The 18,072-nt window shown below is 35.0% G+C and overlaps 1 protein-coding gene across 6 annotated transcripts in view; it reads right to left on the bottom strand.

Moving 5' to 3' along the window:
• ATG4C (autophagy related 4C cysteine peptidase) overlaps positions 1–18,072 on the bottom strand; it is a 94,111-nt gene that overhangs the window by 38,432 nt on the left and 37,607 nt on the right. For all 6 annotated transcript variants that reach the window (XM_039255299.1, XM_039255295.1, XM_039255294.1 and 3 more), the window contains 3 exons: positions 5,865–6,098; positions 3,694–4,024; positions 1,727–1,797 (listed from right to left, as the gene is read on the bottom strand). In XM_039255299.1, the coding sequence (XP_039111230.1) occupies positions 1,727–1,797; positions 3,694–4,024; positions 5,865–6,098 (636 nt within the window). The remainder of the gene's footprint in view (positions 1–1,726; positions 1,798–3,693; positions 4,025–5,864; positions 6,099–18,072) is intronic.

Here is an 18,072-nt window from a genome sequence, read left to right as displayed (position 1 = left end):
GTTGGGATCAGCTCTGACACTGCTTCAGATTCTGTGTCTCCCTCTCTCTGCCCCTGCCCCACTCATGCTCTGTCTCTCTCTGTCTCTCTCTCTCTCAAAAACAAAGATATTTTTAAAATTAAAAAAATAAAAACTGCAGAAATCTAGCAAGAAATGCTGGTGGCTCGAACAAAGGCAGTGATTGTGAAGATAGGGAATGGTCATGGGATGGTCATGTGGAACTGGTTAAAAGTGATCAGTAACTTAAAGAACTCCTTAATATGTTAAATGCAAGCTGGGAGAGTGGGAAAAAAAGGAGTCAGGTGATTTGAGTGGTTTTGGTATAAGTAGACTAAGAGAAGTGCTATTTACATAGCCATAGACAACTATAAGAGGAAAGAATAGGAGGATAATCAGTAATTCAGTGTTAGACATGCTAAGTTTCAGAGATCTATTACATATGCAAGCAGGGAGGATAAATAGGCGGTTATGGATATAAGCCTGGATTTGGTGAGAGGTCCTATAAATTTGGGAGTCGACAGCACATAGATGGTCCTATAAAGCCATGAGACCTGGTAAATTCAAATCTGGGTACAAAACAGATGAGGTCTAAATGCTGAGCACAACAAAACAGGGAGATAAGGAAAACCAGCAAAGGAGACTGTGATAAGAGTGGATTAGTAGAAAGAAAACCTGAAGAATAGCATTCTAGAAACTCAGGAAATAAAACATTACTGGGAGGAAAAAGTGGTCAACTATGTCATATAGCTGTCATATAGTCTGCCAGCTGCTGGCAGACTGTGTGATGCGAGGACTGAGAAGTGACCACTGGATTTAGCAGGATTAAATTACTGATAAGAGCAGTTTGGGTAGAGTGATGGGCATGACAGCCTACGTAGGGTAGTTCCTGAGAAAATGGGAAGATTTTGTAGAACCAAAAATAAATAAAACCTTATTTTGTTTTGTTCAGCAACAAAAAAGTTTTCTTCAAATTCGCTGTTGGAAGAAAATCAAACTCTCCTGCTCTTGCACAGTTAGCTAGTTAACAAATTCTGCCACTCGTGCCCCAGTTCTTCCTTTTAAATTCCAAATTTAGGTTACGAGTTATCAATTCTTCTGTTCAGCAGCTTCCCTATCTCCATAGTCAATCTAAACCAAAAATACAAAAGTACAACAACAGTTCTTTCCATGTTTTAATTCTTTCATCTTACTCTTTCCAACCTACTCAGTAATGGCTTCTAATCATAAACCTTTAAATTCTCTAATTTTTCTGAGGCAGTACACACATGACCATCCTTATCTCAGACTCTTCTGAACTAATATACACTCCAGTGAAATGAGCTTTCTCTTCAGAGAACAGATTCCTGGTTTCCTGAGGCAGGGAATGAGGGGAGGCTGATATGGGTAAAAGGGGGGTGGTCAAAAGGTACAAACTTCCAGCTACAGAATAAGGAAGTCATGAGAATATAATGTACAGCATGGAGACTAAAGTTAATAATACCATGTTATATTTGAAAGTTGCTGAGAGACTAGGTCTGAAAAGTTTTTATCACGAGAAAAAGAATTTTGTAACCATGTGTGGTGTCAGATGTTAATTAGACTTGCTTTGGTGACCATTCCACAATATCTATAAATATTGAATCATTATGTTGTACACCTGAAACTAATATAATGTTATATGCAAGTTATGTCTAAATTTTAAAAGTATAATAAACAGATAAAAATTAGAATTATATACATCCCTCACCTGTACAATCTTGTGCAACATAAATAGTTATTCCTTGTAAATCGGGATGTCTGGCTTCTTCAACTGCTTTTCTAAGAAAATAACAAGTATCATCCTTTAAAAACCTAATATTTCCAGTTTATTATTAAAAATTTAAGGGGAAAGAAAACCATAATTTTTTTAATTTTCCTATATTAAACCTTTAGTGTCTGCTTTCAACACTATCATCTGAATGGTGTCAAAAATCAGGTCAGTCTTTTCAAAGTAGAGTATTACACTCAATTACTCATAGAACATTAAAACAGAAGTTACAAAAGCTGTAAAAAAAAAAAAAAAAATTCTTGGGTGTAAAGCCGTAAACCCTGCCCTCCAAGAAGGATTTCTCTCAACCACTCTACTGGCTCTGTGAAACATTTCTAACCAATGTATTACAGCATTCTTCCAGGTTTACATCATATTAACTTACATTACTGACTAGCAGTGAATTACTGTATGGCTGTCCTCTGTTACACTTAGGAACGTTTTTTCCTTTCTTTAAATAGCATGACTTTTTTTTTTTCACATCATTCAAAAACTTATATAACCTGAACAAAGGAACTTCCTAATTTTGAACCTTAGAATTCTGTACATAAAACTGCAAATTGAAAAATATTTTTGAGTGAATAAAATGTTCTCAGTGGTGCACATGATATGAAAAAAGTCACAATAATATCTGTAAAAGGAAATTACACAAATTGGAGAAGTATAAACATCTTTAGTTAACTGTATCTTTATAATTTTTTAACTTCACTTGCCTTATTACGTATGTTTGTGTTAACTGAAAAGAGAGATTGGCAAGCTATGGCCCTTAGACCGTATACAACCTGTGGCTTGTTTTTGTACAACCTGCAAGCTAAGAATGTTTTTTACAGTGTTGAAGGGTTGTAAAACAAAACAAAAAAAACAAAAAAAAGGAAAAGAAAAATGGACAACAGAGCCCTTATATAGACTGCAAAGCCTAAAATATTTATCAGGCCTTTTACAGAAAAAGTGTTCTAATCACTAGGGTATAGAACATAGTATCTTGAAGATTAGAAACTAAACTTTTATGATTATGCTTTTATAAATGTCTTATCAAGCAGGACTTGATATTATTATTAACAATACATTTAATAACTGTAGGCAAATACATTTCCAATTGTAAGCATCTGGCCTATAAAATATAAAAGCTTATTAATATGCAAAAAACTTTATAATAATTTCAAATTTAGATATGATTCTAAATAGAGTAAACTTACTATATTTGAATAAACACACTATATTTGGATAACATATTAATGATTGCATTTACAACAACAATGGGACACACAACAAATAAGGCAATTTTCTTTTAAAAATTTAAGCAGTATCCTAATAAATGGCACATAAAAACCTGAGCTGAGGTATAGTGAAATTTGACTTTCGACTTTTTTCTAACTACTCTGAATGTCACAGACCCTTTACTTTTACTATGATATAATTATAATATTAATAGTCCCATACATTTACAATTCACAAGAATTTGATGTGTGCAAAGAAATGCTGAAAACATCAATTTTAGCTCTTGACATTTCATTACACTATCAGTACATTATAGCCCCCAGGTTACACTATTAAAAAAAAAAATTATAATGTTATGTATGTTCCAAGGTTGAAAGAGTTGTTAGTTTTTAGAACATTCCAATAAGGCAGTCTAATGAAAACCTGGTTAGAAAGAGACCCTGCATATCTATACCTATGAACAAAAGAGAAAAAAACTGTCATAGATAAATATAACTAGAGTTCCAATGTCTTGTTTTTTCCCTATTAGCAAATGAAAGCTCCCTTATGAACATTCTCATAAACACTTCAAAAGGTCCAATAGGGTATATATATATGTGTGTATATATATATATGTATACACTGCAAAAATCAGTATCTCTAGCCTAAGGACTTCTGTCATAAGACGAAAGATTTTAATGCAATTTTACCTTAAAATGTGAGCAACTACAGCTGGTCCATACCAGTCTCCGGCTTTTTTCCCAGACTTCTTTCCATATTCTATTAGTTGGTGTAAACCAAAGAGAGCCAAAGGGGAATCACCAAACCAAGAGATGATTTTCCTGTGATAAATTTCATTTCGCATTTCATGATCATCAGAGTATCTCCTGATAGTTTCCTTCTGAGAAACTGCTGGGGTTTTGAGTTCTCTTTCCCCTGAAAGCGATGCTTCAAATGATGCAGTAAATTTTTTTACAGTGTTGGAAGTCCATGATTCAGAGTCTGAATTTTCAATGTTCAAAGCATCAGGCCAGGTCCAAGCTATAGTAGTTCCAAAGCAAGGTTAAACAGTTTAAACAGTTAGATTTTAACAATTCTACTAAAATAAGTATGTCGCATTTAAAGGCACATAGGTTACTAAACTACACTAGTACACTCAGAAGTAGGCAAATTATAGAGCCAGTAGATTAATGGTTGCATATGGCAAGCAGTGTTTTGGGGGTGACTACCAAAGGGTGTGAGGTTTCTTTTCAGGATGATGAAAATGTCCTAAAATTATGTTATGGTAATGGTTGCAGAACCCTGTAAACATACTAAAAACCACTGAATTGTTCACTTTAAATGAGTGAATTTATGCTATGTAAATTATATCTCAATAAAGCTGCTTTAAAAAACAAAGATATGAGCCCAGAAAGTATGTCAAAATGTTGATAATGTTTACTTTTGAGTGGTAATATTATTCTCTGGAGTTTTCTGTAGTTTCCAAAATTTCTAAAATGGGAATATATTACATATGATCAGGGAAAAAATTACCAAAATGAAAGAGAAAATAGCAAACTCAGGTACAAATAAACAAGTCTGGAAAAATGCTTTTCTTTCTTTTCTTTTCTTTGACAGTGCTGAAATAGAATGAGGACTTTTGTACTCCTTACCAGTACTGCTTATCAGACCTCCAGTCTTGCTACTCAAAGGCACAATAAACATATACACTAACATTCATGAGAGAATAACTTCAGAAAGTGGATTTTGCTTTGATCATATGTTAAAATAGAAGTTTAACCATGGAAGTTTTAAATTTCTTTCTGGTTTTGTTTTGTTTTGTTTTGTTTCTCATACAGTCCTTTTAGAATAACTCAGTCATTGTTTAGGGCATAATAGTAATTCTCTAGTAAATGCAAAGTTAATAAATGGAAGTCATTAAAGATCAAAGATCCCCCCCCCCAAATCAACTATATTCACTACTTCACAGTTTTTAATGACAAGGCAGTTCCAAGAATACATGTAATTTTAACAAAATGAGACACATTCAGAGAAATAGTCAGGACTGTGAAAAATATCCCCATTCTTGCCCTTGATTGCACGAGACTACAAATAAATCATTCCAGAGAAGTTTATAAAAATTCTGTTTCCTTGTATTATCCATACCACTCTTGAATAAACATTCTCTCTAAATAATCTCATCAATAATCCCTACAGAAAAGTTATCAAATATTTGCCATGCATTGCAGGGAAATGTCTAACACTTTTAAAATGTGGTAACACTCACTAATACCCATGTATGATAGCCTCAAATTGTAAACTAAAATCTTCCTACAAATGTACAGATTATAAAAAAGGACTAATAGAAATGGTAAGAAAGGTGGCACATTTTAAAAAATAGATATATGTAAATTAAGTATCAGTGACATTTTTGAGAGTCTAAAAGAGTATAAGCAGGATGACCTTATTAAGAATATACCTCATCAGTTTGGCTGATTATAATCATATTTGTAAAGATAAAAATATTTTAAAGCATATGTAGAGAGAAAATAAACTAGCTTAAATTTCTTAAGATTCAAATAGTATAAAAATAACAACTATCTGCTCAAAGTCATAGTACTGACCTGCCCAAGGTTTACTGAACTGAAGATAATCCAGAGAATTCAATCAAAAAGAACTAAATAATAACAACAAACTCCAAAGACTACTAAAATCTTATACTTACATATGTGATACCTAGCTTAGTTCAGTAAAGACGAAAATATGCTAGATTGGTTACAACATTTAGAAGACATCAGGGAGTCAAGAAACTAACCAAAGTAAATTTTATGCAGTTTGCAAGCTGGAGTCCAAATTTAAGAAGACAAACAAAAATCCCCCAAAAAACAGAGATCTGATTTACCTCTACCAAGAAAGTGTAGTAGGAGTCCTTGAGCCAATAGCATCTGGCCAGTTCTTAATGTACAGCCCCAACCACAGTCTGTGGTCAAAGCCGAGCCTTCTATTTGAGGAAATTCTTCCCTATAGGTCAGCCATATTCTTGAAATGAAATCTTTACGAAATTCTTCTACATTTCCCGCAATTACATGATCTTCTATTGTACATCCTGATCTTGCAGGTAACAGTTTATTTTCATCTACAAAATAAAAATGTATAGTCTAAATATATGCAAAGTAAAGTCAATAATGATATTATGTTCCTATTACCGTCCATGAGATAGGAAGTATATTATAATTTTTCTAATACTTTTTTTCAATTTAAATGAAGATAAATGTTATTCTGCCTCATCAGGCTATTATGAAAATCAAATGAGAATGGATGCTGAAATGTTTTGTACACTCTAGAACTAGCTAATATAAAGTATCATCAGTAATACTGTTGTTAATAATAATATCCTATATGCCAAACATAACTTTTTATGAGGGGATAATATAAAAATACCTTTTCTTTTTTGCCTCATTTGGCTCAGGATGTAGATATTAGTGCTCTCTAAAATGAGATTTGCAAATAAAATATCATGATTTGTCAATATGTAAAATGAATATAATCACATAAGCTAGTTCTTAAAATCAAATAAAATGTGCACACTGTATTTATTGCCATGAATATTTATACTCAAATTATAAAATCAAAACTAAGAAGCTAAAGAGTAAGAATATAAAATTCCTAAATATACAGTTATCTTTTCATATTGAAATACAATTTTTTAAAAACTGTTACCACCCACATATATCATTTTAAAAGGCTTTTTCAAATTGATTGTCTGTAAAACAATTTCTATATGAAGGGTGCCTGGAGGGCTCAGTTGGTTAAGCATCTGACTCTTGATTTCGGCTCAGGTCATGATCTCACAAACTGTGAGATCAAGCCCCACATTGGAATTCTCTCTCTCTTCCTCGCTCTTTCTGCCCCTATCCTGCTCATGCTCTCACCCTCTCGCTTGCTCTCTTTCTCTCTTAAAATAAATAAATAAACTTAAAAAAAGAACTTCTGTGTGAAAACTGTTTGCCCAATAATTTATAAAACACTACTGCTCAAAATGAACTAATATTCCTTGATTACTCTCTGAAAATGAACTGACATTCCTTGATTACTCCTAGAGAATATATTTAGTCACTTTTACAACCTCAACATGTAGCACACTGCATAACACAAGTAAATCCTAATAAATGATGCTTGGTTTGGGTGGGTGGACAGGTATATAGATAAATCTGCCTACAACTCTCAATTCCAGGGAGTTCAATTTCCGATGCCCTTCTGCAAGGTATTAAAGCAATTTTATCATGCTTTTATTCTTTATCCTTGCTGCAGCTATCCCTCTTCAAACTCATTCTGAAAAAATTACAATCACCTAAACTTCATAATATTCAGATTAATGGAGCTAAGTTGTGGCATACAGTTTCAATGACTGACAAGCCCCTAATATCAATGAATTTCTCTCAGTATTTGAGTTTGAAGTTAATTACAAATAAATATGCCTGGACTCTGAACAAGGCACTACAAATATGTCCAAACTTTCTACCTTTTAAAAAAATTATTTTTTATTTATTTAGAAAAGGAAACTGTGCAAGCAGGGGAGAGGCAGAAAGAGAAGGAGAAAGAGAGAGAGAGAGAATCACAAGCAGGCTCTGGCACTGCCCCCACAGAGCCCGACTAGGGGCTCAAACCCATGAACCATGAGGTGCCCCCAAAATTTCTACTTTGGAGACATTTAAATTTGCTTGAAATCTGACACAATAGTACATAACTCACACATCATCCTGTGGCTTGCCAAATATATAATAATTCCTAATCTCCTACCTTGATGAAGTAATTAATTCTTATTCTTTTAAGATCTAGTTTTGGGCCGCCTAGGTAGGTCAGTTGGTTAAGCATCTGACTCTTGATTTCTGCTCAGGTCATGATCTCATGGTTCATGAGATCAAACCCACATGAAGTGCAGAGCCTGCTTGGGATTCTCTCTCTCTCTGCCCCTCTCCCACATGTGCTCTTTCTCTCTCTCTCAAAATAAACATTTAAAAAAATCTAGTCTCTAAAATTACTCTAAATTGGCTCTAAATTTAAAATTTACTCAAAATATTATTGGAAAATTGCTAGCTAAATGAACTTTATTGTCCTGTTGACTTTCCACTATAATAATAATGTCCCTGCTATTCCACTTCTTGACTTTTCACAATCTTTTTTTAATGTTTATCTATTTTAAGAGAGAGGGAGAGCACAGACACAAGCAGGGGAGAGGCAGAGAGAGAGAGAGAGAGAATCCCAGTAGGCTCCACACTGTCAGTGCAATGCCCAACTTGGGGCTTGATCCTACAGACCTGAGCTAAAATCTGGAGTTAGCCGCTGAAATGACTGAACCACGCTGGTGCCCCTCTTTTCACAGTCTTAATTAATTATATCTATAATATTTATCTACATCTTATTCCTTTCCAAATTTCAGATATATTACAGGAGAAGGAATATTTTATGCACTCCTGAATCTTCAGCACCTAGCACAGAGTTCAGTCCATAGTAGATGTGCAATAAACAGGGGCACCTGGGTGGCTCAGTTGGTTAAGCGTCCGACTTTGGCTCAGGTCATGATCTCACGGTTCGTGGGTTCGAGCCCCACGTTGGGCTCTGTGCTGACAGCCAGCTCAGAGCCTGGAGCCTGCTTCACATTCTGTGTCTTCCTCTCTCTCTGACCCTTCCCTGCTCACACTGTCTGTCTCTCTCTCTCAGAAATAACTAAAACATTAAAAAATTTTTTTAAAAAAGATGTGCAATAAACATTTCTCAGGTGAATGTAAGATAAATGGAACCAAAGGAAGAGGGGTTTTGTTTTGTTTTGTTTTGTTGCTCCAGAGACACATGAAATCAGAGCTTTATGAACCAAGTCTCAAAGAACCACAACAAAAAATGAAACAAAAGCTGAAAAAAGAAATAGAAGAGAATTGCAGGTAACATTGAGGGTTCAATCAAAGCTGACTATCACAATTAAACAAGCTAATATGAAAATCATAAGTAAACAAATTGTGAATTGAGTCCTCAAAGACCACAGCTCTTGTAATTATCAGATACAGGATAAAGTAAGTAGGCATATATTTAAAAAATAGAAGGGTGGGGTGCTTGAGTGGCTTGGTTGGGTAGGTGTCAGACTCCTGATTTCAGCTGAGGTCATGATCTCAGTGTTTGTGAGTCCAAGCCCCATATCGGGCTCCTTACTGACAGTGCAGGGTCAGCTTGGGATTCTCTCTCCTCTCTCTGTTCCTCCCCTACCCGTGTTTGCTCACTCTCTCTCTCTCAAAATAAATAAACTTAAAAAAATACAAGGGTATTGAAGGATATATAACAAAAAACAATTAAAATTGACCAGGCACAAAGGAAAGAAAACCAAATGGAACTGTTAGAAATGGAAAATATAATAACTAAAAATATAAATTCAGGGTAATATTAAACAAAATTATACACAGCTCAGGAGATAATTAAGGAACCAGAATTAAGAGCTAAAGAAATGATTCAGAATATATCACAAAATAACAGCATAAATTAAAAAAACAAAAAAGAATTTCGGAGACATGAAAAAAATCTAAGAAAAATTTATCAAATTGGAGGAGAAAATAGGAAAAATGGTGAACAGCTATAATTAAAAGTGATTGAAAATATTTCAGATTTTAAGAAAGATACGAATTCCAAGTAGAATAAAATAAAATTCACAACAAAGAGCTGATCTTAAAAACAACCAGACACAAGAAACAAAGAAATGATAGCTTCTAGTAACTAGGGAGAATATCTGCTTGTCCTAAAGTAAACAAGGACTTAAGGAAGTAAAATAGTTAACCAGACTATATTTTTTTTCTTAAGTTTATTTATTTTTGAGAGAGAGACAGACAGACAGACAGGGAGACACAGAATCCCAAGCAGGCTCCACACCATTAGCACAGAGCCCAATGCAGGGCTCAAACTCATGAACTCTGAGATCATGACCTGCGCCAAAATCAAAAGTCGGACACTTAACCAACTGAGCCACCAAGACACCCCTTAACCAGACTATATTAAAATTAAGAACTACTGTTCTTCAAAAGGTAACATTGAGTGCAAAAGTAACTAATGGATTAGGAGAAGACATTTCCTATATCTTTATCCAAAAAAGGATTCATATCTAGAATACATAAAGGAAACCTTTACATTATAAAGGAACCACTAAGTAAAGGATAATCTAATAGAAGACATATCCAAATGGAAAAAAAAATGTTTATGAAAACATGCTCATTCCATTAGTTATCAGAGAAATTCAAATTAAAACAAAAATGCAGCTCTTAATAAAAAGAAAAATATTAAGCAATACTGAGGTAAGAGCAAGTAGAATTCTTACACACACCTAGTAGGAATATGAAATGGCACATCTATTTTATAAAACTACTAGGTTTCTACTCGGGTTGAACATATGAATACCTTGTAATCTAGCAGTTACATTCCCAAGTATACATAGTGAATGAAAATCCATACACATGCTCATTCACCAAAGCGTATGTACTAGAATATTCACAGCAGGTCTCTTAACAATTGCCAAAAATAGAAAATTATCTACATGCACACCAAGGGTAAATAGATTAAATAAAGTCTGGCACAGTCACACAATGCGATACTGGAAGGAATACAAAAATATCCAGCACCCAGCAAGGCAAATAGTACAATGTCTGGCAATCAATCAAGCATGCAAAGAGGCAGGAAAACACAAGCCAAAATGATAACAATCAAAACGGAGCCAGGACTAAAAATGTTAGAACTGACTAACAAGGACATTAAAACAGTTATTACAACTGTTTTGTATACATTCAAAAAGGCAAGTAGAGACAAGGAGGGCAAAAAAATGGAACTTCTAGATATATAAACTACAATGTCCAAAATGAAAAATATATCCCTGGGATTTAGAGCAGATTAGACATTGCTGAGGAAAAGACTGAAAGACTGGTGAGCTTTAGGACTATCAACAGGAACAATACAAAATAAAACACATAGAGGAAAAAGAAGTTTTAAAAAATAAAAGACCATCAGTGAGCTATGGAAGAATTTCATCTATGCTAATACATGTGTACTTGGAGAACCAAGAGAGGGAAGGAATAGAAGGAAGGACAGAAAACATATTTGAAAACAAAATGGCTAAAAAAATTTCAAATTTGATGAAAACTATGAGTCAACAGTTCCAAGAAGTTCAACGAAACCCACGCACAAGAAATGTGAACAAAACTACACCAGTGCATATTGTAAACTAGTGATAAAGAAAAAAAATCTTAAGTGCTTAGGAAGCAGTGGTTTCATTTTACTACCCTCTGAACCATCTACAATCAACTTATTCTTAATGATAAATAAGTGTAAGATTCTTAAACTTGATAATCTGCCTCCTATTATTTTACTTCTACTAATATTAGGACACACTTGCAAAATATTAGATTATTTTAACCATGCCAAATCTGTCATGACTGTTCAGGCTTTTAAATTCATCTTGCTACCAGGGTGCCTGGGAGGCTCAGTCAGTTGCGTGACCAACTTTGGCTCAGGTCATGATCTCACAGTTCATGCTTTCATGCTCTGCCTCAGGCTCTGTGCTGACAACTCAGAGCCTAGAGCCTGCTTTGGATTCTGTGTTTCTGTCTCTCTCTGCCCCTCCCGTACTCGTGCTCTGTCTCTCCCTCAAAAATAAACAAACATTAAAAAAAAAATTAAATTGGGCGCCTGGGTGGCTCAGTTAGTTAAGCATCCAACTTCGGCTCAGGTCATGATCTCACGGCCCATGGGTTCAAGCCCCACATCGGGCTCTGTGCTGACAGCATGGAACCTGTAGCCTGCTTCAGATTCTGTGTCTCCCTTTCTGTCTCCTCCACCAATCACACTCTGTTTCTCGCTCTCAAAAATAAAATAAACATTAAAAATTTTTTTTAATTTATCTTGCTACCTTTCCTGAGCTATAAACCCTTCACTGATACTATTACAATTTTTCCCTCCTAGTGTAAGGTATCATGCTGTGCATTATGTCAATATTTGTAGTATATAAATCCAGATGGTCCTACCAGTTAATATTATCTTGGTCAGACACCAAAATTTAATTTTACACATTATCCATGAGAGAAGCAATTAAGGATTTTATCTCATTTTAACTAAGTTTAATCTTTTCACAAATGCCATGTCCCCACCTGGCTAGGGTTTTTCTCGGTTTTCTCTTAGATGATTCAGGACATGATGGGCCCAGAGATTATTAAGGAAAACCTGTAATTTGAGGCTATCTCTGGTATACCAGTTCTATCTTAGGGACCAAAATGACTTAATGTAAATTGAACAGAAATAAGACTCTCTTAACTTTGGGGCTGAGGAGCATCCACAGACCATTAATATAGCCTTAGGGATGAAAATAGTACACAGAAAAAACGAGGAGAAACTTTTTAAGAAGCAGAGAGGTAGCACAGAGGCTAGAAAACAATAAAAGCTTTTTCTGAACTGAAACCATCTCAGGATTCCTAGGGATCTCTTTGTAGGAAAGAAGGGCATGAAAGTTATCAAGTTGGTCTTACTATGTGTGCTATTGGTTTTTGTACTATGTCTGTTTTTAGAAATCTGTGTTGCTCCAGACTTTGCCAGGGTTATACCCATATGTTGTGGAAATAAGATCCCAGAATTTGGAATTTTTTGAATCACAACTTTTACTAAATGCACAAAGAAATGAGGAGTTATATAGAGGTATATTACTTTTCTTTGTTTTATTAACTAGACTCCATGCCCCATGTGGGGCTTGAACTTATGACCCTGAGTTAAAAGACGCATGCTCTACTGTCTGGCCAGCTAGGCACCCCTACAGAGGTATATTACTTAATTTCCAGAAATTTGAACACTTTCTAGATGTCATTCTATTACTGACTGATATTGAAAGTATTTTTTCTGACTACAACAGAAGTGGATTAAAAATCATTAAATATAGTAATATACTGTATTCACTATAATGGCAAAAAACTAAAAAAAACCTAGTGTCTATCAATAATAGAATGAATAATCTGTGGTTATTCATACAGTGGAATATACAGCAATAAAAATAAACTAGAACTACCTATAACAACATGGACCAATCTTTTTTTTTTTTTTTAAATGCTTAATGTTTATTTATTTATTTATTTAATTTTTTTTTACAAATAGTTTATTGTCAAATTAGTTTCCACATAACACTCAGTGCTCATCCCCAAAGTGCCCTCCTCCATGCCCATCCCCCCCTCCCCCCCACATCCATCAGTCCTCAGTTTTTGTCAGCATTCAAGAGTCTCTCATGGTTTGCCTCTCTCCCTTTCCCCCACCATTTCCGCCCTTCTTCTCCCCCTTGTTCCTCCGTCAAGTTCCTCCTAATCCTCCTATACGTGCAAACATATGATATTTGTCCTTCTCTGCCTGACTTATTTCGCTCAGCATAACACCCTCAAGGTCCATCCATGTTGCTACACATGGCCAGATTTCATTGTTTCTCATTGCCATGTAGTATTCCATGGTATAGATAAACTACATCTTCTTGATCCATTCATCTGTTGATGGACACTTAGGCTCTTTCCATGTTTTAGCTATTGTGGAGAGTGCTGCTATGAACATTGGGGTACACGTGCTCCTATGCCTCAGCATTTCTGTATCCCTTGGGTAAATTCCTAGCAGTGCTATTGCTGGGTCATAGGGGAGTTCTATTGCTAGTTTCCTGAGGAACCTCCACACTGTTTTCCAGAGGGGCTGTACAACATGGACCAATCTTAAAAACACAATTTTGAAAGCCACAGGCAAGTAACAGAAACAAAATATAGTTTGATTCCATTTTCAAAAAGGTCAGAAACAGGAAATATAAAATCATCAGGGACACTGGGATAATGGTTTTGTTGTTTTTTTGGGGTTTTTTTGACATATAAAGGCTATCACTGGGAAGAAGCCAAGCAGAGATTAAAAATTACTCAAATACCACATGAGTTCACTCATATGTGGAAATTAAGAAAACAAAACAAATGAACAGGAAAAGAGAGATTAAAAAAACAGAATTAAATATAGAGAACAAATTGATGGTTCCCAGAAGGGGGATGGAATAGGTGGAGGGGATTAAGAGTACACTTATTGTGATGAACGCTGAATAATATATGCAATTGTTGAATCATTATATTATATATCTGAAACTAATAAAATGTTTATTAATTATATTTGAATTAAAAGTTAAGTAAATAAATTTTAAAATTAATTACTCATAATGTATTTTTCTTATTGAAGTACAATTTTGTTATCCTCCTTAAAAGGGTATATACACACACCCGGGCTGAGTCGCTCAGTTGGTTCAGTGTCTGAGTTAGGCTCAGGTCATGATCTTGTGGTTTGAGAGTTCAAGTCCCACATCAGGCTAGCTGCAGTCAGCGCAGAGCCTGCTTCAGATCCTCTGTCCCTCTCTCTCTGCTCTTCCCCTTTCCCCTTATTGTGCGCTCTCTCTCTCTCAAAAAAAAAAAAAAAGTATATACACAAGGTTTTATCTTCTCTGTAAATGAATCACATAATTTCAAAAAAGACTTACTATAAAACTATTAAAATAATAAAAATTTACTATTTATAATAAAGAAATAATACAGAGCTCCTGGGTGGTTCAGTCCATTAAGCATCCAACTTTAGCTGAGGTCATGATCTCATGTTTTGTGAGTTCAAACCCTGTATTGGGCTCTCTACTGTCAACATGGAGCCTGCTTTGGATCCTCTATTCCCCTCTCTCTCCCTCCACCCCCCCCCCACTCTCTCTCTCTCAAAAATAAATAAACATTTAAAAAAATAGTAATACAAAGAAGAAAAAGTCTTTCTTTCACTGGATTCTGTCATGTCTGTCATATATCCTATCTTTGTACTGAAATAGACACATGCTACTTTAAGGAGTGATAGGTGAAGATAAGGCCAACATGCTGAGATTTAGCAGAGTGGGAAGATGAATAGAACAGGAGTCCGAGATGTCATAGAGGCACTGAATTAACCAACCTAGAGCCATTCCTACATAGGACTTCTGTTTGTGTATGGTAATACATCCCCTTATTGTTTAAGCTATTTTGAAATGCATCCATTAGCCACCTTTCTAATTTTTTCTCCTTCTGTAGTTTTATAGCAGCCTATACTTCTGCTTCACCATAAATATCATAATGGGATTAACAACTATTATACTTTTGTTTAATGTCTCTTATCTGCTGGACGGTAAGCTCCTTGAGAGTACGGACTGTGCTTCTCATACTTTCAGCATTAACTCCAGTGCCTGGCACATAATAAGGCGCTCAATAAATATTTGGGGAGTAAATGAATTTTCTTATTTATCAAACCCCCTACTAATGAATATTTAAGTTGTTTCCAACTTTTTATTTTAATAAAACTACATTAAATATCCTTATACATGTGTTCACACATACAGCAAACTTCTCTATGATAAATATTTAAAGGTCAAATTGCTGGGTCTTAAAATGTATATATTTTCAATTTTTCTAAGTACTCTCAAATTTCTCATGAAGAGGTTTTATCAATTTATGCTCCCATCAGCAATGTTTGAATTCTTATTTCTTCATGTCCTTGCTAACATTTGATATTTTGAAACCTTTAAATTTTTGCTAATCTGATGACTAAGAAATAATCACATTTTAATCTGTACTCCTTTTATTACTAGCATGAGCACTTTCCTATATTTTGTCAAGTTTCTACCTTAAAAGTGCCTAATTTGTTCATATTCTTGGATCATTTTTTCTTGGGTTGTTTATGTGCTTCTTATTAATTTGTAGTTCATTATTATTTTGGAGACTAACATTTTGTTTAAGATCTAGATGGAGAGACAGAAAGATCTTCATGCGTATACACACAGATACATTTGTGTATTTTGTATACAAAAACAGAATGAGAGAAAGCGTGTACAAATATCTTCCCTCCCTGGCTTGCTATGAAACTTTGTTTATGGTGTCTTTTGTCATGTACATACTTTAAATTTGAATTTGGTCAAATTGATCAATATTTTCCTGTATAGGTTGTATTTTATGTTTTATATAAGGAGCTCTTCTCTTGGGGTACCTGGGTGGCTCAGTCGGTTAAGCGTCTGACTTCAGCTCAGGGCATGATCTCACGGTTCGTGGGTTCGAGCCCCGCATTGGGCTCTGCTGACAGCTAGCTCAGAGCCTGGAGCCTGTTTCAGATTCTGTACCTCCCTCTCTCTCTGACCCTCCCTTGCTCACGTTCTCTCTCCTCTCTCTCTCCCTCTCTCTCTCTCTCTCAGAAATAAAAACATTTTAAAAAATTTAAAAAAAAAAACAAAAGAAGCTCTTCTCTACCAGAATATAACCACTAGCTCCTTAAAACAATACAGTTTGGCTTTGATGCATAATACAAACCCACAATGAGTAAATGCAGGTTAGTTGCTATTACTTTTCTATCTTCACCACTCTAGTGAAACTGCTGTCTCAGAAGTCATCAGCAATTTCTCTTAACAAATCCTAGATCTTCTACTGAGGCTATTTCCTACTCAACCTCTTTTTGAGCATTAGGCACTTTGTCCAACTCTTTCTTATTGAAAATCTCTTTCCTTTGGTCTCTGATAATATACCAATGTGGAGTTTTGTCCTATATATTGTCTATGCCTTCTTAAGTCTATTCACTAATTCTTCATCAGGATATCCTTAAAGGTGGATATTCTCCACCTACACTTAAAATCAATGTAACCATATCCATTGGCCTCAATGAAGATAACTACAAATCAATTCTCAACAGCTTACTTCAGACTGTTCATTTCTAAAGAGTCTACTTCAAACACTATACATAACCCCAAACCCATGCTTCCTTTAGTATACCATATGGTTACTAACACTACCTATCATCCAAGATGATAGTGAAGTGTTTTTTTTTTTTTTTTTTAAGTTTATTTATGAGAGAGAGAGAGAAAGAGAGAGAGACTCCCAAGCAGGTTCCACACTTTCAGTGCAGAGCCTGGCATGGGGCTTGAACTCAGGAACTATGAGATCATGACCTGAGCTGAAATCAAGAGTGTGCTGCTTAACCAACTGAGCCACCCAGGCGTCCCCAAGATAGTAGTTTTTAAGTCTTCTTTATCTCCTCTCTGTCTCTCATATTACCAAAACCAATTATTTGTTAGAAACTGTTGATTCTATTTTACAGTATCTCACATCCATCCCCTCCTTTCCATTTCAATTACCCTATATCAGAGTCATTGTATCTTGTTAACTGACTCCCAGTCATTCTTCTATCAGTATTCTTCCAAGGAATGCATTTATTATGATTATTCTGTACTTCTTCTGGGCAAGATAATATCCTAACCAGTACATTCTCACTATATGATCACTGAAAGTAATTTAAATGAAATTTGCCATTCTGTTGTTCAGAAATCTAAGATAATAACAACAATTGTAAGTTAAGAAGCCAGCTGGGCACCCCACTTTCTATCTCTCTGAAAACTTAAAAAACCTGCTTAAGCCAAAATTCTGTGACATGTAGGAGTCTAGAACTAGCCCCCAAATTTCTGTCAATTCTCCAGAGCTTAAGTTTTAATGGTCCTCCCTGCTCCCAGCTTCTGCAATACAAGTTGTCTTCTTCATTCCAGATGCCAAATTCATCCCCTTTCCAAAAGAACTCCTCTTAGATCAATCATCTCATGAACTTAATTGACTTTACTTAAGATGAAGGGATGTCAACAAGGGAGTGTCTCCGTGGACATGCAGCCTCCTTCCTAGCTCCTCTCCTTTCTCCTTCTATATCCTTACAACCTTCTTCATCCCTGTATCACCATTCCTAAACCAAAGCAAATTACAGCCGACCTTTAACAATAGGAGGTTAGGGGTCAAAAATCTACATATAGAAGTTTTGAGTTCCCAAACATTTAAACTACTAATAGCTTACTGTTGACCAGAAGCCTTTATGTGATAACATAAACAGTCAATGAACATATATTTTGTATATGTAGTATATACTGTATTTTTACAATAAGCAAAAGAAAATAATATTAAGAAAGTTGTAAGGATAATATAATTACAGTACTGTTCTGTATTTATTACAAAAATCTGCATACAAGTAGACCTATAAAGTTCAAACCCATTGTTCAGGGG

Source organism: Hyaena hyaena, unplaced genomic scaffold, assembly GCF_003009895.1.
Source record: "Hyaena hyaena isolate Hyena2069 unplaced genomic scaffold, ASM300989v1 scaffold_521, whole genome shotgun sequence".
NCBI classification, from domain to species: Eukaryota; Metazoa; Chordata; class Mammalia; order Carnivora; family Hyaenidae; genus Hyaena; species Hyaena hyaena.
Note: the sequence above shows the minus strand (reverse complement) of the source record. Positions and strands in the feature narration are given on the sequence as shown.